At 41.7% G+C, this 26,151-nt stretch overlaps 1 protein-coding gene across 4 annotated transcripts in view; it reads left to right on the top strand.

Moving 5' to 3' along the window:
- EVA1A (eva-1 homolog A, regulator of programmed cell death) overlaps positions 1 to 26,151 on the top strand; it is a 202,393-nt gene that overhangs the window by 59,844 nt on the left and 116,398 nt on the right. For 3 of the 4 annotated variants that reach the window (XM_062638437.1, XM_062638438.1, XM_062638439.1), the window contains exons 3-4: positions 6,669 to 6,792; positions 22,090 to 22,242. In XM_062638437.1, the coding sequence (XP_062494421.1) occupies positions 6,669 to 6,792; positions 22,090 to 22,242 (277 nt within the window). Of the gene's footprint in view, positions 1 to 6,668; positions 6,793 to 17,047; positions 17,069 to 22,089; positions 22,243 to 26,151 lie in introns of those variants that run through there. The other variant, XM_062638440.1, reaches the window with a different exon arrangement.

Raw genomic sequence — 26,151 nt, forward strand, 5'->3', positions numbered from 1 at the left:
ATGCTAACCACAGGATTCCCTGAGCCCCTCTTCTCCCATTTTTGTTTGCACCTACCAGGAAGGTTTCTGAGACAGAAAGCAAAGGGGAGCTGACCTTTTTGGTGGTGGAAGTATGAGATAAACTGCCCACTAGCTGTGTGACTCTCAAAGCATGGGCCAGTTGTTGATCACAAAATGAGGGAGCTGCAAAGTATGTGTGTGTTTGTTACCATTTCTGAAAAGGGTTTTGTTTTCCCCAGGAATTCTGGATTAGCAGTATGGCAGAATAAAATACAAAGTAGAAGAAAATAATCCAACTGCTCAACTTTCTTTGTAGGGCAAGGACAGTGGCTTCTGCCATGCCTAGTCAGAGGATGTTGCACCGTCCCACTGACAGGACAACCGTAAGTGACTTCAAGAGGAATTAGAAAGGGTCCTTTCTTGTGCCTCTGAATGTCTATAAGATGGTAATGGTCAAGAGGGAGGAAGTTGATAGAAAGGAAGAATAATTGTCATCAGTACCACTGGGAGGAGAACACAGTCATATTTCATATTAGATCTCCACAGCTTAGAGACACCTTGAACAAGTAAAGTTTCAGTCTCAGAAATGTCAGTGAATTAAAGAGAATTTTGGACAGCTCTTTGTCAGACTATATTAATTACTTTGCAGAGGATGGTGAACCATGAGCTTGGGGTCCAAAAGAGAAGTTACTGTGGTGCTGAAGTTGCTCTTAAAAATCACAGAACCTGTGCAGCTTCATTCACAAATTTTGCCGAGGCTGAAATATTACTCTCTGTCAAGCAGCTCCCTCAGCTAATTATTTGCAAGTAGAAGAACTGCTTGATGCAGAGGTCACAATAATCTCTAAATTGCCATGTCTGAAATCTTTGGCTTGACTGAAATAGCTCATCAGAGCAGTGTGATTGTGTACTGCAGGAGAAGAGACACTGGAGGCAGAGGTGGCCTCCCTGATTAGGCAGGACTGCTCCCTGGAGTGTATGCCTCCTAATGCTTTGTTTACTCTAAATTTAAACTTTCTATGTCATGGGGATTCCATCATCACCCCTAAGACCCTGCTTGACAGTATAATGGTTTGCTCTCAATGATTTTTTTTCCACTTTGTCTTTAAGCTTTCTTTCTTTAATCCGATGACTTTTGGTTACGCATCCTTTTGTATTTCTTCAGTTTAGACTTCCTCTCCCTTTGAAGCCTACCCTGCATACAGATTAAATTTCCCACTGTTAGGAAATGTAGGTAATGTTAATTAGTTGATATTTGTAATGCAGCTTTTATCGGGTCCTTCTACTTGCTAAGCATGTTCCTGCTTTTTGTGAATCACTGTCTATGGGCTCTTTCAAGGCTCTGCCAGAGGAGCTCCGGTGAATCTTGCTGTTGTGTTTTAACATTCCATACTACTGCTGCCTGTCCTACTGTTCTGCTGGTGTTTACTATTCCCATAGCAGAACTGGTGAAAGGGAACCTGTGCCCAATTTTCAGCTCTTTATTTCACAGTGTGGTGTGTTAATATGAGCCACCAAATGTGTGAGCATTGTTCCCTCCTGCTAAGTCTGCTATGCTGTTGCAAGGTCCAAGGGAGAGTGATAAGAGATAGCTAGTAGAGTGCTAAAACCTGCCATAGATCAGCTGTCAGGATTCAGATCCTTTGATCACTTCTTGCAATGCACAGATTGAATGTGGTAATTTGGACAAAGATGGATTACTTTCTAGTGAAGCAGGCTGGGAAGGTTGCTTGATGAAGCCATAGGTGGGCAACCTGTATCTCAACAACATGGATTTCACTTCCTCATGTAGTCTGTTCTTCCATGTTGCTGATTTGTGGGAGATCTTGCTCCATGGACTTCTGTAATTTGTGTGAATGAATAGAGAGGAACATGCGACCTTCAGATAATTAGAAAAAACAGCTGTAAATAAGTTTCCAACTTGGAATTACTAAGTTTGCTGTATGTTTTAAAGTAATACCAACATTTGGGGTATGTAAAAGAGTATCAGAACTCACATGAAATGCAACATGAGGGGAGATGAAACTAGGTGATCTTAAGGTCCTTTCCAACCCAAACCATTCTATGATTCTATGAAGCCATTATGAATGCATTGTGCTGCATGGCTTTTTAGGAAGATTTCATGCTGCCTTGTTTTATTGTATTTACTTCTTCCCATTGCAAAACTCATGGAATTGCATGAAACACAAGTGTTGATGTAGCTCCACCATAATGGCTGTACCTGAACTGAATTTGACCTAAAAATGCTTAATCATATTTTTAAAAATTACTGGTATCTTCTTGTGTCAAATTCTTGGTACAACTCTCTGCCCATCTTAACTCTCTGAGTTACTCTCCTCAGCAGCATACAATTTTGGCAATTATTTAGTGGGGTTCCTTTGTGTAATTTCATGCCTGACTGACATGCCCTGCAGTTATCTTTATATTCCTTTGATGATGGAGGCTGTACAGATCGCAGCCCTGTGGCAAAATCCTAGTTCCCATTGAGTATTACCCTTTGCTTCTCTAGGTCCAAAGTTTCACCCGAAGTGTGTTGAACCTGTAAAGTACTACAAGGGACTAAGAACTAAGATAAATTTAATTGCCTTGGGTGTTAAGCTCAGTTGTGGTTTATTTTAAGAGTGCAGGGGAAGTGCTTCTCAAAGAGTGATTTGAAGGGATGGAATAAGAATGAGTGCACCCTTGGGGATGGCTGAGGACAGCCTTCTTGCAAAGCTCACATCCAGTTCCAGATTTAAAAGGTTGTTATCTAATGAGCACAAGCAATTAGCTAGCTAATGAACACAACAAAATGAGCACGAAAAATGTGTTTCATCTTCAATGCCCACTAGAAAGACATGGTTTTGAGCTTGAGGCTGCCCTTGCTTTAAGACCTGGGTCACCGCAGTGAGATTAATCCAGGGCATAAATCACAGGGTTAGATTAGTGTTTGTTTTACTTGAATTCACATTTCTTGTTCTCTTATCTCCGCTAAATCTTGCAGCTTCTTGGCTCAATCATGAACCAGAGAACAGAATGGGTTTGAACAGTCACAACTTTCCCTGCTGAGCACTGGCAGTCAGCCCTGAGCCTTGATTTACCACTGGAACAGAATTATAAAACAACACAATGCAATTAATGCATCTTCCCTCTCTGTTCATGCCAGACAGGAATTCTTCCTCCACCTTCTTCAGTTGGAGTGATTTTTGTAATATAATCTAATCTAATGCAACTCTATTTTGCTTTAGTCAGGAGTCTACCAGGTGGCAATGACATAAACAGCTGACTATATAGCCCAGTGAGGAATGATTCTGTGTGTCTAATACTGTTTCTGTGCAAGTTCAGATTGCCTGTGGGCCTCTTTTTGTTTGGTTTTGTGGTTGTGTTTTCCCACCTTTACAGCTGACAGTGACAGCCAGAAAAACAAGGCAAATGTAGAAAAAATGCCTAAATTTTTCCAGCAACTAAGCAAAAGCTGCATGAGCTCAGGACATTCCTTCACTACCAAGTAAACTCACAGCCTTCCTTGTGTCATTCCAGCTGCAAATACTTCAGAAATGACATGTGACAACTGCCAGAGCTCTAAGACTGTCTAGAAGTATTATTTTTTGAGAATAAGACCAGAAAGCCAAGATCTTGGTTTGTAAGGGCCCCTGTAACACCAGATGCACTGGACCTGCAGAAGAAGCCTGGGTCATTTTGTCATGCATGTGCTGTAGAGTTGCTGTGTTGCACAGTATTTAAGAAGATGCTGGTATATAGCACATAGTGATGAAAGCAGTGCAGAGGAAGATCTCTGTGTATGTAAGGATAGGTAAAAAATGTATGTGCAAGTTTTTAAGTTGTTAAAGGTGGTGTAACATCTTTTTTATTTCTAAACAAGAAAATGGCACAATGAATCATTGCTAATTTTCTTTGCGTTTTTTTTTTTCTGGTGTATTTCATCAATGAGCATTGAACAATTTTTATTTTTCATTTATTTTATTTTATTCTTTGTGGATCTATTTCATTATGTCTAAGACTTTGCTTAACAGTCTGCAGGATATCTCAGATCTTAATGATTTCCCCTTTCGGGGGAGACACATTAGTATTATGGGAATAAAAAGGAAATACTAATTTCTTTCTGCTGTGAAGTGACTTCTTTATGTCACATGTCATGGCTGTTATCAAATTAAGTTGAAACCGTAGCTAAACACTAAAACCAATTGGCAGCATATTCAGTCTCAAGAATGCTTCCCTTTTTCTATGGTCTAACAGTGACATAGAGGACTTTTGCTCCTTAATTTAAGTACAAACTTCTCCCTAGGGCTCTGTGTTGCTTTGCATAATGCAGGAAGTAAACTCAGGAGGTTTTACTTATGTGAATGCATGAAGTAAGCAAGAGCTGCCAAAAGTTAGAGGAGAAATAGCAAGATGAAATAGCAATATGTGGAGGCTGTCCATGATTATTATTCTCTGAGGCTGGAAAATAATTGCCTTTGCTCCTGGTGCTGAGCCTAAGGACAGATGAACAAGTGCTGTTTCAGGGATCGAAGCTGAGGTTTTCAAAGAGGTTTCTTGTTGGCCTAATCAGTCTCTGCTGAAACCCAGGGTGGTTTTCCCACTGATTTTAATAGCACCTATTACACAATGCTGAAGGCTTTTGAAAATCGCTATCTGCTATGAGCAGATTTCTTGACCAGAAACCCGAGCCTGCTGCCTTTGAGGGCAGAAAGCTTCCTTTTTGGGAAAGAAAACATTTGGGGTGCTGTTTCTTTCCCTTTGCTCCATATTCTTAGCACTGCTTGTGTGTAAACACAACCATGGCTTTCCAGTACCTGCAAATCCTTTCAGGTCTGCAGTGATTTGGAGAGGATTTCTCTCCATATGTGGAGCACTCAAGACTTGTTCCAGTTGTCCTTTGCCTTTTGAGATCAAAAGGGGTATCTGCGTAGAGGCCTCACATTCCTTTTCAACTCATTGGATTTTGCATTAAATTAAATTTCACATGCTGAGTGAGCAGTCAACCCTTATGAGCCTAAAGGAAAGAATATGTTGTTCCTATGCATTTTAACGTGACGGTCAAGTTGCGGCTAACACTCCCATGCACCTCCTTCAGTGTTCACCTTTCAGCCTTTCCACCCTGAGCCCTGTATTTTGAAATGAGATGCCTGCATTTTATTACCTTTGTAAGTGGAAAAGGACAGCATATGTTCTCTACTTGCTAAAAAAGGCCTGAATTGTCTTGGTTTGAACTTTATTTTAAAGGTCAGACTTGAGGCAGGCACAAAAGGTGAAAGCTTTGGGAAGTTATGAGCAACCACAAATGAGGCAGTTTCAAATCGCACTTGAAACTGGAACAGCTGTTGTTCCTGTTGTTTGGGGAGTGACATTTCGAGTTATAATGCTAAAGATTACATGCATTATATTCAGGGAGAACTAAAGAAGAGAGTAGTCACTGAGGCAGAGCAAAAATTAGTCTGGTGGTGTGTGGCGGAGAAGGAACAGCCTTTATGTTTATGGCACAGGGATAAGATTGTGGGAAAGCCCAAATATCGAAGTGGGTGTAGGAAAGGAGAGACCAGGGGAGTCTAGGGGAATTTCTGAGAAAGGATTTTCCAGTGCCTCCTTGGATGTGAAAATTAATTGTTTTGGGACTGGAATTCGCAGCTCTGCATTGCAGGGATTTAACGAGGCTGGTGGATTACCTCACTCTGTGGTCTCAAAGTGCTCTGACAGGTTCATGTGTGTCAGGCAAACATTATTGTAATTTTAGGGCTTTAGGGGCTCTACAGGAGTATGTAAATACCACCTAAGCCATCCAGCTGAATTTAAAACTTAATTACTGCCCCACTTAATAATATTTTCTCCCCCCACTACTGCTTTGGAGGATCATAGGGTTAAAAGAAATCATTAATCTTCCTTAATGAAGCTATTTTCTAGCATGAGACAGAATGCCTTGCCCCTGTGGATTCCGCGATGGGGTTTTTATGAGTATTGTGAATGGAGAAGTGGGGACCGAACACTAGAGGAAAAGCAGTCCAGAAAAGGTGATAGGACCCAAAATGGTGGTGGTGGGAGAACCCTCCAACTCAGAGGCCCCTGCTGAGTTTAGCTAAAAGGAGCATGATAGTCATGGGGGAAGAGGAGTGAGCCCTATTAAAAACTGAGTTGGCTGTATAACAGTGTTCTCACCAAAACTGCTTATTATTGGAATACCAGCAATTGCCAAAGCTTTTATGCAACTGAGGCAAGACCTCTCTTGAAAGCTGTGCTTGAAATTGTGCATCTCCAGAGAAATCTAAAGCAGAATTGTGGTGGTGGAATTCAGTTCTCTGCTTTTAACTGTCAGTGCTGATCCATGTCCTTAAAGCTGCTTTTCCTGGGACAGTGCTGGCTTGTACTACAATTAAATTGCATGCAAATGTTTCAAGATCCCTGAGACCCTCCCAGTGCAAATCCCTCCTTTTGTTTGCATGAAAGGGAAAGAAATCCTGCTACTTTAAACGGTTCAAAGTTTAGTCCTTTGCTAGTCCACAGCTCCTGTAGTACCTACTGCACTGAGCACCATTACCTGCCTTGTGCTGGGGCCGGTTGGGAGGCAAGGATGACCATGCTGTTTTCCTGCTTTTCTCTGTTTGATGATCCCTTTGGTGGAGATACTGAAATGCTGTTGTTTCTCTGTTTCTTGTGTGCATCCCTGGCTGCAGAAGATGCTCGATGAGTGTCAGGACAGGCGGAGCTGCCAGTTTCTCGTCAATAGCCGGCTGTTTGGTGCAGACCCATGCCCTGGAACTGGCAAGTACCTTATCGTGTGGTACAAGTGCAGGCCAAGTGAGTATCTTGCTATCAAATCTGTTTGCTCTGGTGGGACCAAAACATTTTTGTACTTTTGCCAGAGAGGCCTCCTAGGACTTTTTGTTCCCTTCCTCCTTTATTTTAGGTGCAACATCCCCTGGGTGTGAGTGTTTCCCCTTTCCCCCTTGCTTGCAGCCTTGCTGGGATGCTGCTGCTCCAGCTCCTTCCTCCTTGCCAGCAGCCCAAGTTGCAGATTGTTTTTGCAGGTGCCAGCAAAAGCCTTTGCCAGCACCGAGCTCAGACTATTGGCGGTGGGTGGGCTGCCCTCGCTCCCATCTGCAGCCGCTCTCCTGTCCTAGTGGGCTAGTGGGAGCTGCTCGCTTTCCACCTGCCCCTCCAGGGGGAGAGGGAGCTCTTTGCATGGGCAAAGACTTCAGACCTCGGTGCCTAAGGCGGGCACTGAAGATGATGATGCAACGGGAAGCTCACCTGCCCATGCCATGCCATGCCATGCCATAATCCAGCTTTTAATTGCTCCCAGATCAGGCTGGGAAACATTAACCTGTGTTTTGTGTGATCTCATTATCTGTGTTTAAATTAAATGGGACTGGTGCCTGGATACTGGAAATGTAATCATGGAGAGGACTGAGCCTGGTGTGGCTTTGACCCTGGACACCCAACACCCTCTTGGCCAATTCCTGGCCCCACAGGGGAGTTAGCACAGCCTGGGCACCATTCTCCACCAGTGTTTTGGAAGCAGACACATTAGTTTTGATAATGGACAAGCTGTGCCGACTGATTTCAGATACAGAGCAGGACCCAACTCTGAATGAAGTAGTCTGAACACAGCATTTCAGATTGGCCTAATCCCAAGCCTTGTAGACATCATAAGTAACAAGGTTCCAGCACCACATCAGCAAAGTTTTTGGGAAGAAGTAAAAAAAAGTTTGCACAGGGAAGAAAAACATATCTGATTTCAGAAAAGGCTTGAAACAAAAGCAGAAACATTCAGACTGTCAACAGCACAGAAGACTTTTTGCCCCAGCACGCAGAGGCCTGCGCTAATGAAGTGAAGGGATCTGGCAAGATCTGTGAGGAATTCAAATGAAAAGTAGGTAATGAAGCACCTGCATTTGTTGTGGGGTTTTCGTGAGTGATTGTAACATCCCCTGTTGGGTGAGAAATACATCTCTCAGAGAGGGGTGATTAGCAGGGTGTTCTGACAAGTCCTCCTGAACCTGCAGGTTTTGTATCAAAGCTTGCTTGAAAAATCTGGCTATTGAGGCCTCTGCTGAACTTTTGAAGGTACAGAGATCCTATCTGTGCATAAATATTTATGGCTTGGCATTCTTTGTTAATTACAGATATGCTAGAAAAGGAGTTAGTGTGTCTGCTGGGTAGGTGATTTTCCTGCAAGAGAGCAGATGAAGCTCTTTGAAAACATTTCCCCAAGACAGTTTTCCAGGCAGCCCCAATTTTGGAGGGTGAAACAGGGTAACCGGACACAAATTACTGTTTCTTAGTCCCAGGGCAAACTTTTAATCAGAACCCACTGGATTAATAACAAGCTTTGAAATATACAAGGATTAGCTTTGCACAGAGTTACCAGGACATGCTCAACCTTTCCTTGATTTAAAATGTGAATTTTAAGTCTCACAAACAGAATCTAGTACTTGTATGGGTTCGGTAAGCCTTTCAATCTTTGTTTTAATGAAGGGACTGAAGAAAGATGGATCCATAGAATGCATGGATATACAGGACCATGAGAACTTTTTGTGGGCTTTTGTGGTTATTGAGTATTTGAGTACTGTTTATGACCTGTAAACGACTGTAAATTTAAGAGCTCATCCCAAACCTTGTGGTCCTATGAAGTGGTGACCTGCTCCAGGAAGTCTGAGCATGCATAATTGTAACTGAAGAGCACCAGAGAGTCCTTTCAAGAGCTCACTGCCTGATACATGGTTTGATCCATATCTTAATGAAAATACAAATACAGGTTTTTGGGTTCTGTTCTGGAATTTGTCCTTCTTAACACTAGTCATAAGTACTATAAGAAGCTATTTAAGATCTGAATTATTCTCTACAGGCATCTGTTTATTTCCTTTGCTTATTGAGGAAGCCTGAGGGGCCCATGTTACTGAATTAGATACCTTGGTTAGGTACCTACCTAGGTAGAATGAATATGAGTTTTCCTGTATACAGGTATGGTAGGCATTTTGGGAATTGGCCTCCAGAGTTTGGACAGGACATCTTTAACATAAAATGAAGATTCCCAAGCCCTCCCACTCCACTCTGAGTTGTGCTGGAACCTCAGAAGTCCCCTGAATAGAGGTAGATATGTAAAAAGAAAGATTTACTTGAAAGAAAACAAAACTAAAGTTAGTGGCATTAACTTGTACCTTTGCTGAAGAATAACTAGATGGTGCAGTCATCCCCTCCAGCCACTGTCACTGCAGTTATGCCTCTCTAACATTACGTTGCGTTTGAAATCTAGTGGTTCCGATGCTTGCTGCCTGTATTGGGTTCACTCAAAAGGCAAGGTGCTATTTTGGTTTCCTATGGGCAGACTTTTAAGGAGATGGAGGACAGCAAATCATGCTGAAACTGAATCTCTAGATTTTTCAAATGGTGGGTCTCCAGGGAGCAGAGCAATTGGAGGGATCTTTACTGCACTAATTGCGCTGAGAGTGCTTTTGCTGGAAGCAGGGAATACTCGTGCAGAGGTGTGCTTGGTTCACCTCATCTAGAAATTCAGGGACATGGAGGAGTACATGCTTAACTAGAAGCAGTGAGAAATTTGATAGCTTGTGTGCTTTTTTTGGCAAGTCTTGTGCTAACCATGGTCCCCTCTGATCCGATGGATGGATCTGGGGTCTAATGGACACTCATCTTGCATGTACAGGGCTCAGATATGTCTATGGGACTGCTTTCAAGTGTCAGGTATTTGGCAGTCCTGAGTATTCTCTGTGTCTGTAAAAAACTAAATACATTATGTGTGTGTGTGCTTTAAATTTTATGGTATAGTATGTTTAAAGAGATCAGAAATAATCAATAAAATGCTCTATTCTGTCTCAGTTTGGGGCAAGTGAGATTTATTGCTGCTATGTGATTTGACGGCTAAGGCTCATCAAAGTGTATAGAGGCTTAGATTTTATTTTGTTTTCCCATAGCATGTGGGCCTTATTTTCTAATATGTACCAACCTTTGGGAAGATATTCAAAAGCACAGTACATGTCTCAGTAGAGCACAACTATGACATGTGATTCTAAACTTGGAGGTGCCCCTGCCAGTCATCCTGCTATCAATAGCCTTAATAGAGAGCTCCCAGAATGTCACAGTGTGAGTCAAGGTTGGAATGTGTTGCTGTAGTGGTGAAACCTGAAGTTCTCTGGTAGTGTAGATGTAGTCTGGCATTTAGAACTGGTCTAAGTGGTTGCCAGTGGGAAGTCTGGATACAGCTACCTGGTTTAGAGGCTAAAACAGTTAATGAGAATGGCTGTGCGCTGTCCCATGCCAGTTGGTGCCAGCACCAGAGAATTAGCATATTTAACTTATGTTGGCCAGTGTAGCTGGAGATCCGCACCCAAAGCACACTGAAGCCTAGGACCAAGCCCTGAACACCCAGAGGACTTCAATCTCGAGGGTACCTTTCAGGATCATTAAAAAATTGCACACAAATCCAATTATTTCTCAGGTAACATGCTGATTTGATTTAGACCCATTAAGTAAAATTACTGGGTAGGCTGCAGGAACACATAATTAGAGGAAATTGACATAGTATTTAAATGGCCTAACATGAATTTAACTGAAATCTGGATTCACCAATATTTTTCAAACAATTTGGTGTTTGTTCCTCCCCCTCTCTTCAGAGACAGAGAACCATGTATGATTGCATGTTACTGTAAGCTAGGAAATATTTTCTTTGTGTGCCAGACTTTCCGGAGGGGCTGTATAGTCTAATCCTAGCTGGGGCTGCCCAAATCATGTTGAAGAAATAAATTAACCTCTTTGCAGCCCAGCAATATGATTGCAGCTGATTTTACTGAGGCTGGTCACTGCTCCAGGCTATTGAAAAAGCAGTGATTGATCTGCCTCTGCACAACAGCTGTTTGCCCATGGTGGCTTTTTGGTCGTTTTGGTTATTTTTTTGGCTTTACTATTTCAAAAGTGCCAATGCTCCTGAACATTGAGACATAAATGCTTTTGAACATTGAGACATAAATGCTTTTCTTTCTTTGCAAAGGAATTACTTAGGATGAGGTGTGTTGTCTGAGTGGCCATTTGCTGGCACTTGCTTTTGTAGTTTTCCCCCAAGAGTCCCCCACATAATGACTTTCTCTTGTCTCCTCCTCTGCCATTGCCACTCTGTCCTGGATGCACTGTCCCCTTCTCAGCTGTGAACGGCCTAAGCTGCAGCCTCCTGTAACGCTACAGTGATACTTTTCCCTCTTTCTTACTGGGCAGTTGCTACTTTAGCTCATGATTTGAAGGACTCTGGGAGAGATAATCTCCATCCAGTGTTTTTTATTAATGATTATTAATTTTATTTCATTTTAAAATGCTGTGTGGAGCAGCTGGATATGATAATTGGAGGCTGGTGGGTAAGAAGCCTTCCTGTATTAATCATCCAAGCGATGTAGCAAAGTGTAAATCCAAACTCTGCTGCTCTCCCTTCTATTCACAAATGTAAGCCTAAAGCCTTTGAAGTTCCAGAAAGCCTGGATTGTGACCTGGGCTCCAGTTGCAGCTCAAATTCCCCTGTAACAATACAAAAACATTTTTGTGAAAGGCACATCAAGGCTCTGTGAAATGCATCTGGGAAGGAAACTTGCGTTTGTTGGCAAAGGGTGAAGTGCCAAAAGTTTGTGTGTGAGTAGCAGGAGGAAAGGGGGTGGGGGAGGTCACTTTGTTCTAGTTCAGAACCTACAGCTTTGATTTATGGGAAAACTTTTGTGCTAAGAATTGACCTGGGCACATGTTCTGAAGAGAGCAAGCAGTCATTCTCTTTGCCATAGATTTAATTCTAATCTAAGAGGCCCAGTTAATTTTTGTGAAATGTCAATGAATTTTTTACATTTTTTTTTTTTTCAAACATGGGGAATGCCCACTCTGATGTCCTTGACAAAATCTTACTCTGGTAACTTCAGTTTTCTTAACAGCCCTAGGCAATTTTAATTAGAAAGAAACTGAATTTTAAAGTCAATTAGGAATTAATTCCGATTAGATCATCTGATAAAAATGTCATCTTCAAATTTGCACTCTCTATCAGATAGTGATGGAGCTGCCATGCTGTGTCTTGAAAGTGTCTGCCTTTTGGTGAGGATGTGTGATTTCTTTTTCTAGTGATACTGCAAAACCTGTACAAAGAGCAGAATGCCATTACTGATGGCAGAGGTTTTCCAGCTATCAAAAACCTGTGGAGTCATCCTTTGTGTTGGCAGTTCCTAGTTGCTGATGAATATAAAGTCGTCTTACGTATTTTGGGGAATTGGTGAGATCTGCTCATCAGATTTCAGTCGGACTGGCTGAAAAGTATAGAAAGGACATTTGGAAGGACCACCTAGACTTGCAGTGAATGCATCTTGTTCAACTTTTAATTTTCTTATAATCCATTCCTTCAATATTGAGTCTAGAGCAGGGTTTGCCATTGACTTTGCTTGGTTGAGGATTACACATTTTCTGTTAAATTTGGTAACCATGGCTTGAGAAGCCTGTTCTCATCACTCATCCTCGAGGCTGTCTCTCCCTAGGCAGAATTTGCAAAATGCTATGAAGAAGATCAGAGGGCTATGGAAAGAACAGAGCTTTTGTGGAAATTTCAGTTGAGGCAAAGAAGTACCTAAACGTATTCTTGGTCCCTTTAACACTGGTGATTGATTTTAGTGCTGGGATAGATTGGTAATTCAGTAGTTATCAACCCTTTCAGAAAAGCATTAATCTCCTTTGTAAGACAGGTTTATTGGTGGCAGGAGAAGTTCACTGTATTGTTCGCTGCATTGCTTTTTGGTGAGCCAGGCTTTCCAAAGCCGCATGATGGAGTGAGGGGTGTTTAATAAGCACATCCTTCTGGCCCAGCCACCGAGGCAACAGAATAAGCCTTTTGCCTCCTGCATTAATCAGCTTGCTCTTACTTATCTTTATTATTTCAAAACTGTTAAGATGGTGCAGGGAGTGGAAATTTATAAGGGCAATAAAACCTCAGGCAACAAACGCTGTGGTGGTGAAAAGGTGTAAATAAAAGAACGTTATAAATAACAGAGGACAGATCCATCAGCCTACAATTGAGGTCAGAGAAACTTTAATGCCAACGATTAATATTCTTTTAAGCCATTGATGCACAGAGATTTCCAGGTGCTGTCAAATAGCCCTGTCTCTGTAGTACACTAATCACTTGACCGTCAGGCATGGGATTATTAAGAGGAATGTGTGATTTCATTGTCAGTAAATGCAGAGATTATTGTCAGTCCCTGCTCCCATGAAGAAGGAAACTGCTGCTCACCCAGGACAGTTAAAAAGAAAAAATAAATAACACACACACACACAGTTTTCTTTCAAACCTCATCAGTCATCCCAGATTGACATAATAAAGAGCTAGTGAAGACCAGGGTGCTTCTTACTGGGGGAGGTGGAAAAATTCCTTTTTCCACTGGGATCAGGTCTCTAGTATCCAGATGTGAGCCACTACAAAAGACAAATTCTAAAATCTGCCTCAACTGCATAAATAATAAGCTGTGACTTCTATAGACCCCCTTTGTCCAATGGTATTTAAGTCTTCTGAGGAAAAAAACAAGGATTAAAAACCTCCTTTTAAACCACGAATTTTTAGTGAAGGACAAGGGAGAGATACACCATAGCTATTCTGTGCTGGGACAGGTGAGTCAATAGCATTAACAGAAGTAACTATGAGCCCTCACAAACTTCAGGAGGTCTAGCCCATCCTTAGGCATTGCGGCCACCTGTGATATCTTGCTGTGTTGATGATGGAGCTTGTGTTGTGGATGGTGCTTCAGGTGTCATGGGTGGCTTTGGCTGCTGTCAGAAACACAGTGATATGAAACCCTTCTCCTCAGAAGAACAAGGGGGTGACCTTGGGGCAATTGGCCAGAATAAACACAGGGAAATCAGGTTTTTAAATATGAAACCCATAAATCTAAATCTCAACGCAGTCGTACTGTGGTAGAGGTTTGCGAGCTCTGAACGATAGGTTTCAAGATTTTCTGACATACTGATGAAGAACTAAGAAAACCATGTCCAAGAAACAATATGCTTATAAACCAAACTGAGATGCTGCAAAGGCTTACTTCTGTGGAATTTTGGATCTACAGTTTAAACAATGTGTATAGGCCTCACAGAACAGGGAAGTAAATTTATACCATGCTTCTGCAAGAGGTCCTATATATGGACTTATGCAAGACAGAAAACATAGATCAATTGCTCTCCTCAAATAAAAAAGGAACAATAGATCTTCTTTGAAGCAGATGCATGGTAATGAATTCTTCCCAATACTGTGGATTTCTGCAATATTTTTTCAGTATCAGTCCTGTATTTGGTTTTCAAATTAATTATACGTTTTTACCTCACGTATCTGCTGATATTTTCAGCTTTTTATCATACTAATGGTCTATCAAGCTCTTCGTAGTCACACACTTATTTTTCTGACTACTTAGAAGGCGCTGGAGGTTGTCACCTAATCATGTCTCTGGGAACTGGGACTTCAAAAGCATCCGTGATGAATTTAGCAGATTTGCTAACTATTTCTCCCAGCTACATTTTTAATTTTCGGGCATAACCACTGAGAGAATGCTGTGCGTTTATTTAGGACAGTAGTGAACTAGCTCTTAATCTAGTAGACCTAATTTTCCCATATTTTATGCTCTAGGCAGTCACATGGATTCTATGTAAAAATATTAATCAGGTATCCTTTTAATGTTCCTGTGTCAGCATTTTTATTGCCATTATTTTAACATTTGAAGAAGACTGTTTTAATGATATAAGACTAAATTCTTCCTTTCAGCTATTATTAAAATAGTTGGAAGAGAAGAATAAAAGTGCTATGAACAATGGTACTAATGAAGTCTTTTTCCTTACATCTTCAAGAATTTTTTTTCTTAGTGCATCCCTCCCACTTTTTCACTGCAGTAACAAAAGTTTACACCATGCTTCTTATGTTGCCACCTGTGGTGTAGCTAGTCCAGATTTAGATTCATGCTAATTAGCCAGGCATTAATTACATCCATGCGGGTTGACTGGTGGGACAGCGCAACAATTCTAACCAGCTGTGGCACTCATTTGGCTCTCTTCTGTAATTACCTATCAGTTCTTAAAAAATGTATTGGGACTTAACTGTGTTTGTCATCTCAACGTTTCTGACAAACTTCACTGAAGTCTAGCCAGCAGGTTCTCAGGTCCTTGGAAGGAGGACTAATAGTGAAGCAGAGGCTCAGGCAGCAGACCACCAGCAAGTCACAACTGCTTCAGAAAATCAGCCAAAATTCATTAATGGAAGAAGTAGGATGAGAATTAAATTTGTACCAGGCTCCCAAGTGTTTTGCTTAACTTTTGTCTCACAGTTTAGCATATATATTTTGATATCATTCCCTTTTTCCTCCTTAGATAACCATATATACCTCTGTTTCCCCAACAGGAAAGTGCAACTAGGTGCTTCTGAACTTTACTTCGGAAATTAAATGTAGCAGTTAATTTGCAGCACTGCCAGCCTTTGCACAGCAGAATATAAAAAGACAACTACTTCAGACTAATGAAAGTGACAGTGAGAAAAGGCGCCTTTTAAACATTGCAAATTGGATGGGTGCATGATGAATGTAATTTTAAAGGAATCTGACAAGGTCGCTTGCAAAGAACAGTCTTTTTGCTTGTTGAAATTGTTTCAGACCTTTAAAATTTGGCACACTTGAGTTTTCAGGGTACTTCTGAACTTGGCAAACTGCTTATTGGATATAACTATGGACTGTCACCCAAGCTGTATCTTTCAGGGTTTCAGATTAGCTTCTGCAGAAGTAAGCCATGCAGTCCATGCCATCGAGGGTAGCAAAATTCTATTTTTAAAAGTCAATTTATGGCATCTTCACAGAAAATTTCTTAAGGAAAAATTGAACAGAAATAATGTTAAAAGATATTTCTGTACAGCTGTATGAATCTGTGACATTCTGACTTTTGTATGGTCCAAACAAAAGGGAATGATGATTCTTTTTAGATCCTGGCTATTGAAATGAGGGAATGACCAGGTAGCCCGTAGTTTAAGTGTTTGTGGGGGAATCAGAGGAAAGGCTGTAACTGAGGACTCTGGAGACCTTTGCTATCCTGAAAAGGTTTCCTCCACTCAGTCCTGCCTAAGGGACTGGTGACTTGGTTGATATGAATTTATTCAAATCCTGAGATTAATGTTAGGTGAATAGCATTCATGTTAGTAGCAGGTTCGTGAGGATGAGGAGGAAGCTCTGGAATTCAGGATATGAGGTACATGTTGTAAGTGAAAGGAAATTGGAAGAAAACAAAAAGCAAAGAGTCGGAGCAGTGTGTACTGATCTAAAGAGTGGGCATTTGCCACTATGAGGAATTTCTAATCTATGTTGATTTATTTGCATTCAAGGATTTGGAGGCCAGACTTTGCTTATATCTTCTAAAGTGTAAAAGAGGATGCAAAACTCAAATAACAAATGCTTGCTTGACATGAAAAGTAAATACACAAACACAAAAATAGAAGTGTGGGAAAAGGTTTGAAGGGGAGCACGGACTGGAGAGTATCCTTTTAATACAATTACCTTCTTCACAGAAGAGTGTTAAGAGTGAAGGAATCAGTGAAAGCTGTCCAAGGCACTTTTGCTCCAAGATGTGTTGTTCATGGGCAGTCCTGTTGCACAAGCACTCTTGTACAAGGATACTGCTTAAAGGTGTCTGTCTTAGTGTTCAATAGGTTTCCTGTCTTGGAGACTCATCTTCTTAGTTATCCCGGAAGGGATAGTAGCAAGTACTCCCCATACTCATTTCTCACATGATTAACAGGATCACTGGAACATGCTGCCCAAGCAAGTTGTGGAGTTTCAATCCCTGAGGGTGTTAAAAACTTAAATGGACATGATTCTCAGCATCCTGCTGCTCTACTTGACTCGGGTGTGAACATGGGAGTTGGTCTAGACAATCTCCAGAGGTGTCTTCTGTCCTCTGGGACTCTGAATTATGGTCTGGAGTGACTACATCCATGGTAAAGAGTTCATGTTTCCATGATTAACCCTTATTTTGGCTTTTCTCTTTAGGATGACTCAAAAAATTTCCATGTGGTGACTTTTACAACGTAAGTATTCTGCCCAGACATGATGAAATGAGTAACACCTCACCACATCTGAGATCATCATCTTTATTATTGGTTGATGACTTCCAGTGTCTGTAAAAGTTTGTGGAATTTAGTTTGTGACTAAAAGGTTGTGTATTCCATTTGCAACATCTGGCTCACTGTGCATCTCAGCTGTTCAACATTGCAAATAATCTGTATGTGATAGGTGCAGTAAGAAGTATAGTTAGGAAGAGTGACATGGAGCATTGAAGATGTATTTGCCATTAACACAGTTCATCTGGAGAGAGTGGCTGAGTGAGAAAGGGAATTGTCCCTATGCCCCTTTTCACAGGCCAACACTAACCACTACCCATTAGTTAAACACATTCATTTATCAGTTAAAGGAAAATAGGTGTTGGTGGAGTGGATGGATAGAATGAATTTCAAGGCAAGAAATGCTCTTGGTTTTGGTGGTATGCAGTGGAACAGCTAACAAAGCTGGGATGAACATGAGCAAGGCAAAAGTTGAGCTAAAGAGAAGTTACTAGCCAACATGGAGTACAATTTGGTTTTGAAGTGGCATCTTGGGTGCAATCTCGTTAATTTAAATTATGAACTAGGTAAGATAGTCTTCTGTGGGAAAAAAAACCCTGACCTGATAAGGAAGTGGGAAAAGCCATCTCTGTTTCCTACAAAAATCTCTTTCTTTGATTAGATTCCCAATTCTAAGATTTAAATCCTTTAGGATTTTTTGAGGAAGACAGATTTCTCTTTGCATGTATTTCCAGCCCTTTGATCTGAGAAATAGGGTCAACTATTATGCACTGTGTGAAGCATGCATATTTTAATTAGCAAAATTTAATGCATTTTTCCTCGAGTTCTGTTGAAAAATACAATTTTAGGCAAGGTAGACCTTTGGCTTTAATGCATTCTGTCACTGTATTAGACGCGAAATCTTTTTAGGAGCTTTTATATCTAAGGTGTTACAGAGATTGAGCCAATTGGCATTTAGTGTTGAGCTTCCTAATCATGATCATTCAGAAAATTGTCATGGACCATAGATGAAAATATTCTTAAGACATTAGGTAAATTTATTTACTACAGGTCAATACTTGAACATTACTGTATGCATCCTGTAAGTACAAAGGGTCTTCTTGTTCACTTTGCTGTTTGAGAGCCAATTTTTCCATTAGAAACATTTATAATTGTTTTCCCTTAATTATTCTGGCTATGTTATATCCATGTCATATAATGACCTTTAAAAATGTGTATAGAAAAGCCTACAGCTGTTCCCTCCTTCGTTTCTGTCTACTGAGTTATATTTAAGCTGGTGTCTCTGAAAACAGGCAGCAATAAAAGGCATATTATCCTTAGCAAATATCTTAATCATGGTAAATCTCTGTTGCCCTACAAATGACTGTACGGGGGATTAGAGTTGAGTAAGCCATTTGCTGAATATCACTGCCACCTTTCCTAGGCCATTTAAGCATGTTTAATTTTTCAGGGTGAAACATGAAACCCACTAATACAAATGTTTGCATTTGGACTGAATTATATCCAGACTGTAACAGTTATAGCAGGCTTAGGACCAGATTGTGATTGATCTGTAGGAGGCCAGTTCTTCCTGGGAGGGTGAGAGAGAAAAATGCAGGTTTGTTCCCAGTCCCAGCTCTCTTATGTCACTTACACTGCCTTGGTTCTTTTCAATATTTATATAAGGCTATTATGGGTTGAAGTACCAGTAAATATACGGATGATGCTTAGCTCTGTATTTTTTTTACATTAATCATAGTCCTTACCATTGTCCAATGCCTGGGAGACATCAATGTCTGATTCATTCTGGCTATGAAGCAGAAAATACTTTCAGGGCCCTATGTTCTCTGTAACATCACTTTCTATCTGTTTGTTTACCCAGATCTCTATCAGGTTGCCCAGAAACACTGAGAGTATCTGCTCTCCAGTGATCAAGCTTTAGGCCACCTATTGGGAGTCTGAAATACTGCTGTGTATTTGGCCTTTCTTTTTTCTTCCTTTTAAGAAAGCAGTGTCTTTTACCTGTACTAGCCCAGGGAGTGGCAGCCCCAACCAGTTTGGACTCAGTCAGAGCCTTGGGAACTGGCAGGTCTGACAGGTGTTTCCTAGGGCAGAATTTAGTGATCAAGAGGCAGCATCTGTCTCGGGTGGCACAGTCCTCTTACTATACGCTGCAGTGTGCCAGCAGCACATCACCCCATAAAGTGCACTGATTCCCAAGGAGTGTGCATTTAGATTCACCTCCCTGGTCTAGTATCTTGAGCCATTCATCAGGCATCTTCCACCATGAGCCCTGCACACAACTTCCCAGAGTGGCCTCAAGGGTAAGAACTGCAAATGTGAGAGGCAGAGTTTTGTTGCTGTCTCAAGACTGCTGGATTGACTTGCAATAGAAATGTGAATACCTGTGCATCCCAGTGTTAAACAATCTGTGTTTAAAACCCAGTCAAGTTTCCAAATAACAAGCCCTGACTTTGAATGGTCAAAAGAATTTACTAAATACTCTAAGGACCTTAAATGGGTCCAGAGGACATATGGTTAAGCAATCAGTTACACTTGTTAATTGGAAGATGTAGCTAATAATAAACAAATCGGCAGAGGAAATTAAGTTGGTGCCTTGTAAGAAATAAGACCTTCACAGAGAACCATGGCATTTGCTCATTAGAGACTTCAAAATTGATCTTTTCCTAAAGTTAATAAACTATTTCATATTTCAAACACTTCAGCCAGTCACAGGTACTCTCCCTTTCTATCATATTAGTTTGACATAAGATATATATAGCTTGTCCTATTTCAGAGTTTTGTCCTTTTGTGCTTTGGCTTTGGATTTTTTTGTTGTGTGGTGGGTTGTGTTTGATTGTTTGTTTTTTAACCCGTGAACTAAAATAATCTATTCAGTCTATAAGGTTTTAATGTACTCTGCTAAGTTTTACACTGTGTAGTCAGATTAAAGCTTTGATCCTGTTTCCCTCACAGAAGAAACAAAAAACCTATGGGAGACAATTATAAGTGAATATGATAACTCTCAGTATGTTCAGTGTATTAGTCAGATGATTTCATGGTGATTGTGGATGGAATACCTAGATACATAGATTGATGATTGATTCTTCACAGCTGTATGAGGTACATCTCGCCCTCTCTTTCAACATCAACTCTGAAGTTGAAAAGAGCTTCTATTCCTGATCACTGTTACTATTTTACAAGCTCAGCTGGTCATGGGTTTACCCTGTAGGTATTACTGAAGGATGTGTGTTCTTCACACAGATTCTCCCATGAATTAGTTAGGTTTCATCCACAGGGATGGATGAAAGAGTATTTTCCCATTCAATAAATATTTTAGAGGTTTGAAAGTTTCCCTGCAGTGGCACAAAAATAAGGATATTCCAAAGATTTTTGTAAAAAGGCAGCAGAGTGGGAAGGAGGGTTATGAGCTGGGATAGTGTCTAGGGTTAAGTTTCTCACCTGGATTGTGAGAATTAATCCTGCATTGAGCATGAGTTAAAGCAGAAGACCTCCTGAGGAGTCTTCCAACCTAAATTATTCTATGATTAAACTTTGATGGAAAATTCCTCAACATCTTCAATAAGGTAAAATGATTCTTGAGCCTATAGTTATAATGAGTCAAAAATGTCATGTTAAGTGCTAGCTGCCATGGTGTAAAGACTTAAGTATTAAACTATAAAGTAATAATTAGTTAGCATTCTCAGTTGCTGAGTAGCTGAGTGCATGTGGATTTACACGTAAGTTCTCATATATATGTGTGTGTGATATTAGGCATAGAGAACCAATGACAGGGAGAGACAAAAATCATGTGTATGCTAGCAAATGGTACAGGCCAGGGGCAGCCCCAGGCTTTGGCTGATTATTATCCACGCTGCTTGGTTGTTAGTTTACTCTGTGGCACAATTTTGACCTGCTACAGCTGGAAGCATTTCAGACGAAACAACTGATCATGCTTGGGAGGTTACCATGGGTCAGGGACCCTTTCCACTAAGCAATTTGGATGACACTGTGGCTATGTTTCTAACGGCAAGTAACACAATCAAGTGGAAGGTCATTCTACAGAGGCTGAGGCTGAAGTTGTGTTCCTGACTGTGCCCTGGGTTGGCTGGGGTGACCATGGACATGCCACTTCAGTTTTCTTAGTCTTTTTCTCTTATAGTTATAGATGTTCGACTGGCAAGACCTGGCTCTTCAGAACAGTGTTTGTCTCCTGTGGTGTGTTGGTCACATACATGGAGAGGGCCTGTTTTAGGTTGGGACCTCTAGAGGTTCTGCTAATACAAATAATAGTAAAAGAAGGGAATGACATGTGATTTCTTAAGAAGTAATTGCCCAGTCTCCTTGACAGTTCTGAGTTACTGTTCAGTGTGCACCAACCTTACAAAAGCAGGAGAGTATTTTGCATTCCTGGTCTGACCATCTCAAGAAGGGTTTGGGGAGCAGCTTTGCATATCTGTATTTGCAACAGGCAAGAGCAGCTTCCAGAGTTAACATATTTAGTATATCTCCTATTGAATCTGCCAAGGGAGAGCTGCTGTGAAAAAAAAGCTATCAAGCATAATTATGAGCTGCAGTGATGTAGAATAAATGCTTGGCACATAAAGGGCTGATCTGTGGATGAGAAAGGTGTCTAAGTACGGCCTTTTACCTTCCCCTGCCACAGGCTTCTAATATCACCATGTGGAAATCACTCAATTGCTATGCCTCACTTATTTGTCTGGAAAATTAATTTATTGGCTATTTACTGGAACTCACACACGCTAAGTTAAAATATGTTCATTAAATATGATGATAATGCCAGAGAGAGAATGCATAATGCAATTGATCAGTGCTACTCCAGCAAATGCAGTTGTAAGGCTGGGATTGTGCTGGCAGTGGATGTGCGCCCCTGGGGCTTACGCTCAAAATCACTGCTGCCTCTGACAAGCTCACACCATGGGGGGTGAGAGGGCTCTGTTCATGCTGAGTGCCCACCTCGGATCTGCTGTGTGTTTGTTTCATTCCAGATGAATACAAGAGTAAAGTAGCCTGTGAAGATGACAAGCTGAGGCTAAGCTGTAAGAAGAGCATGGTGATTGCCATTTACTCTGCTATCTTTGGAAGAACACAAGGAGGCAGCCTGGAGTGCCCATACCAAAACCTAGGGATGCCTATGATTGGTAAGCAGCGGAACGGCTTGACAGATTGCAGTGATCTGTGCAGTGTGGTTTCAATTACTGTCTTCATGGTAGAGTGGGCACCACTCCTGATAAGGAAAAGAAGGACTGGGGCATGCAGCCTGCTATGGTGGTGCTCCTCATGTGTTTTACTCTGTTAACCAGTGGCGAGTATCATCATAGGCAGCAAAATGAGGTTCAGCTAGACACCCTAGCCAAGCTACCATAGACTGTGCCCCTATCTATAATATGGAGGAGCACATTATTGGTGGGTGTCATGGACCATCTATGGCAAAGTCAAGCGTTGACATTGCATTTAAACTTTTAGTGTATTTGAAGCAAGGGGTGAAAATTCAAAGATCAAATTGTTCGGTTTCATCATGTTATGGTTAACTTACAGTACCTTCAAGTTTCTTCTCTACTCTCACACTATCGTAGTTTCCTATATTCCTGTGTTTTAAGGATAAATAAATTTAAAAACATTCACTAAAACTGTCTGTTCTTGAGCCAATGTGAAATGACTTCGAGTATTTTAGGCTGTGGCAGAGAGAGGAGCTGTCTGCAGTGCAAAATCCTGTGGTCAGCATTCCTCATAATCTTCCTCTGCAGAGGTGAGAGTGGATCAACTGACTTCCCAAAGGACTTGCTTCCAGGGAAGGCTATACAACAAAGCTTGGCCTGCTGCTTTTGCCTGTGCTGATATCTGTTCAGTTGTATCTGTGGATCTTTGACTTCACAACTGCTGATCCAGTGCCCTTTGGAGTTAAATGCTATTCAAACGGAAGCATGTGAAGTAACTGCTCAGAAATATGATACTCAGACGATGTGTGTCAGTAGGAAACCAGAGGTGGAATCAGGCCAGTCAGGTTATTTGTGCAGTGTGATGAGTGCCTTAGTTGTGTAGCTGAGAAAGCCAGAGCACTTGCAGTGCAGCTCGGCAGTGTAGGGTCCCTACCCAGTCCCACAGTTCAAATGCATGGCAGGAGAGTCACTGTTTTTTTAACAAGTTACCTCCAGTCTCCTGAGGTGACCAATGTCCCTGGAGGTGCTCCTGTTGTGCCCATTTGCCAGGGTGCAGAAGCTGAAATAGGTATGTGTAACATGTTAGCCTAGACCTCTTTCATGTGGTGTTTGGGATGGGCTAAGAGTGTGTGCACAGGTTGTTGGGGTGTGGGTGGTTTGGCTGCTGGGTGATAACTTGCTGAGTCAGCGAAACTTGATGGGTTTCTAGCATATAGCATATACCTGAGCACACCTTTGTCCTTGCTGAGAGAGCAGAAACAGGCATGTACTGGTGACAATGTACTAGCACTGGGAAGTGGTCTTGAATGTCAGTGTGAAGCAAACTCTATGTAAAGCCACAAAAGGTAAAGTTTTACTCTTCTTTGCCCAGAAACAAAGTCCTGAAACTTGTAGTGGCTGAGAAGGAATGTGGCACTAGAAAACAGGATGGGAGGAGTGGAGCTGGTAGACCAAAGCTGTAGCTAAGAGAACAAGCAGTGAGGTGTGATGGCAGGGCTGCATGTGCCATACCATCTACAGTGCTTATATGCCCTGTTGTTCTCAAATTGGCCTTGTGATCTCTACAATTTGGGATGTTTGCCCAAGATATCTGATCCTAGAGTGTAGCATGCCTGTGTGCTGGGATGAAGCAGGGCCTTCCTCCAGTGTCAGCTCTTCAATGAAGCTGGTTACAAGAGCAGGCTCAATACAAAGTAATGCCAAGCTAGTGGTGGGGATGCTGAGGTAGCTTTATGATAAAATCCAGTGAAAGGTTTTAAGCTGTAAAATGATACTAAAAAGGACTGAATTGTTGAACAGAAGCAAATATTAGCATGCCTGGTGTTACTGGGATCTGGAGTATCTGTTTAGATAGCCTGGATTTCTGAGAGAGTAAGTATGTCCTGCCTGCATAACACCAAAGAGAAGATAGGAAGTGTGTCTGGGGCAGTGGCTAGCTGCATGACCTGCAGGGCTGGGGATGAGAGGTGGGTCACCCACCACTGATCAATGCCTCCCACAGGTTTTCCCAGAGTTTTGGGCGCTGTGTGTGCAGGGTGAAAGACAGTACAGCTATTTATGCTCATGTTGTCTGCATGCTGAAATCCTGAGTGGAGAGGGTGCGTGTGTGAGTTTAACTTAAAAAAAAACCACACAAAAGTGAGTGAGCAGGTGGTCTTTCATCCATCTCTCAATTACCAGCCTTATGTGACTGTTCATCAAGGTCTGCTGGTATGTTCAGCAATAGCTCACTGTCTCAGCATGATGCTGCCAATGCTACAGGCAGTCTCTGCTTATTGTGACCTTCCTTTCATGGGTAATGAGTTCAAACTTAGCGGAGATTTAGTTTAGGTATGATGAAGAAGTTCTTCAGTGTGAGGGTGGTGAGGCATTGGGCCCGAAGAAGCTGTGACTGCCCCATCCCTGGCAGTGTTCAAGGCCAGGCTGGATGGGGCTTTGAGCACCTGATCTAGTAGAGCCTAGACTAGTAAGTGTCCCTGCCTGTGGCATGGGTGTGGGAACTAGATGATCTTAAGTTCCTTTCCAGCCTGAACCATTCTATGATTCTATTTGTGTGAGCTAACTTGATGGGACAGAGCTCTAGTGATGCAGGAAAGAAAGGTGAGCTGTGGCTCTGGTTATTGCACTTTCTTCGCCTCACAGGAGAAACTGTGTAGGATCCATCTGCAACCCAAATCAGTGAAAATCATATTCACACCATGCTTCCCCACAGCGTGCTGTGATAAATAGTGGTCCCTCCTACATCTGCAGCCCTGAAGTGAAGGGGTTGTGCTAGCAGCTGCCACTAGCAGTCGTGGGAACGGCACGTGGTGTCCCTCAACCTGCTCCAGAAATTGTACTCCTGCCACGGGCCTGCCTAGCCCAGCAGGCAATGCTGTTCCTTCAGGAGCAGGTGAAAACATCACAGCTTATAAATCAGAGCTTTCTCTAGCTAGAGAATATTTCCCTGCATGTTTCCACAGCCTTGCGATACAGGGAGGGCTGCTCCATGACAGCCTTTGATCCCAGGCATTCGCAACGAGCGGATCTTACAAATATGATTGTATGACTCAGACTTTGTGGCAGCATTCAGTTCCCGTAAGGCAGAACCCAGCTATGTTCTGCATATGGAAAATTTGCTCTGTTTGAATTTCAGTGTACTTGATGATTTGTGTCAAGTCTGAGCCTTGGCAAAGGGCTTCTTCCTGGGAAGTAGGTTCTGGACAAGTTTGCAGTGATTATTTTTATCCAGGCAGCCTGAGTTACTTGATGAGTGAAGAACCCGTACTTGCCCCCCAAAGGTGGGGAAGAGTATCTTTTCTTCCCCTCCTAATGAAAAACAGTTAATATAATTTTATTTTATTTTTATTCTGTGAACAAAGTGTACATTTGGGATGAATTTAGAAATCTACAGCTTAAACAGATGCAGCTTTTAAATAACTGAGGTCTAAGATGGGGAGGAAGGGTGGCCTAACAGAGCGTTGCATATATTTCTGGCTCAGCCATAAGGTAGGGGAACAAATAATTTAATTTGTGTTGTTTCTGCCTTGAAAAAGAAGACCTTGTACTGCTGTAGGAGTGTTGAGGAGATAAAGTTCACCAGAGTTGGACATGAGTTTCTTGGATTCTGCAGACATGAGGTACGGTAGGTGCTCTGGTGGAGGGATCTGAGGTATCATGATGGTGTAGCCCTTTAATACCTGCATATCCAAGCCTCTGTTGTGCTGCTTTTGGGTTATGTAAGATCCCCGAGTTAGACTTCACACACCACACAACGCCACATGCATGTTTTCTCTCTGTCTATTGTATATATGACTGTGCTTAGCATCTGTGAAGGGGAAGTATTGTGAAGATCGCTATCCTATCCCTGTCATGTTAAAGAGAAAATCTGCCAGGATTCTCTTTTAACTG

The sequence above is a fragment of the Pezoporus occidentalis genome, unplaced genomic scaffold, assembly GCF_034315485.1.
Source record: "Pezoporus occidentalis ecotype Australia unplaced genomic scaffold, CSIRO_AGI_Poc_V1 ctg57, whole genome shotgun sequence".
Classification (NCBI taxonomy): Eukaryota; Metazoa; Chordata; class Aves; order Psittaciformes; family Psittacidae; genus Pezoporus; species Pezoporus occidentalis.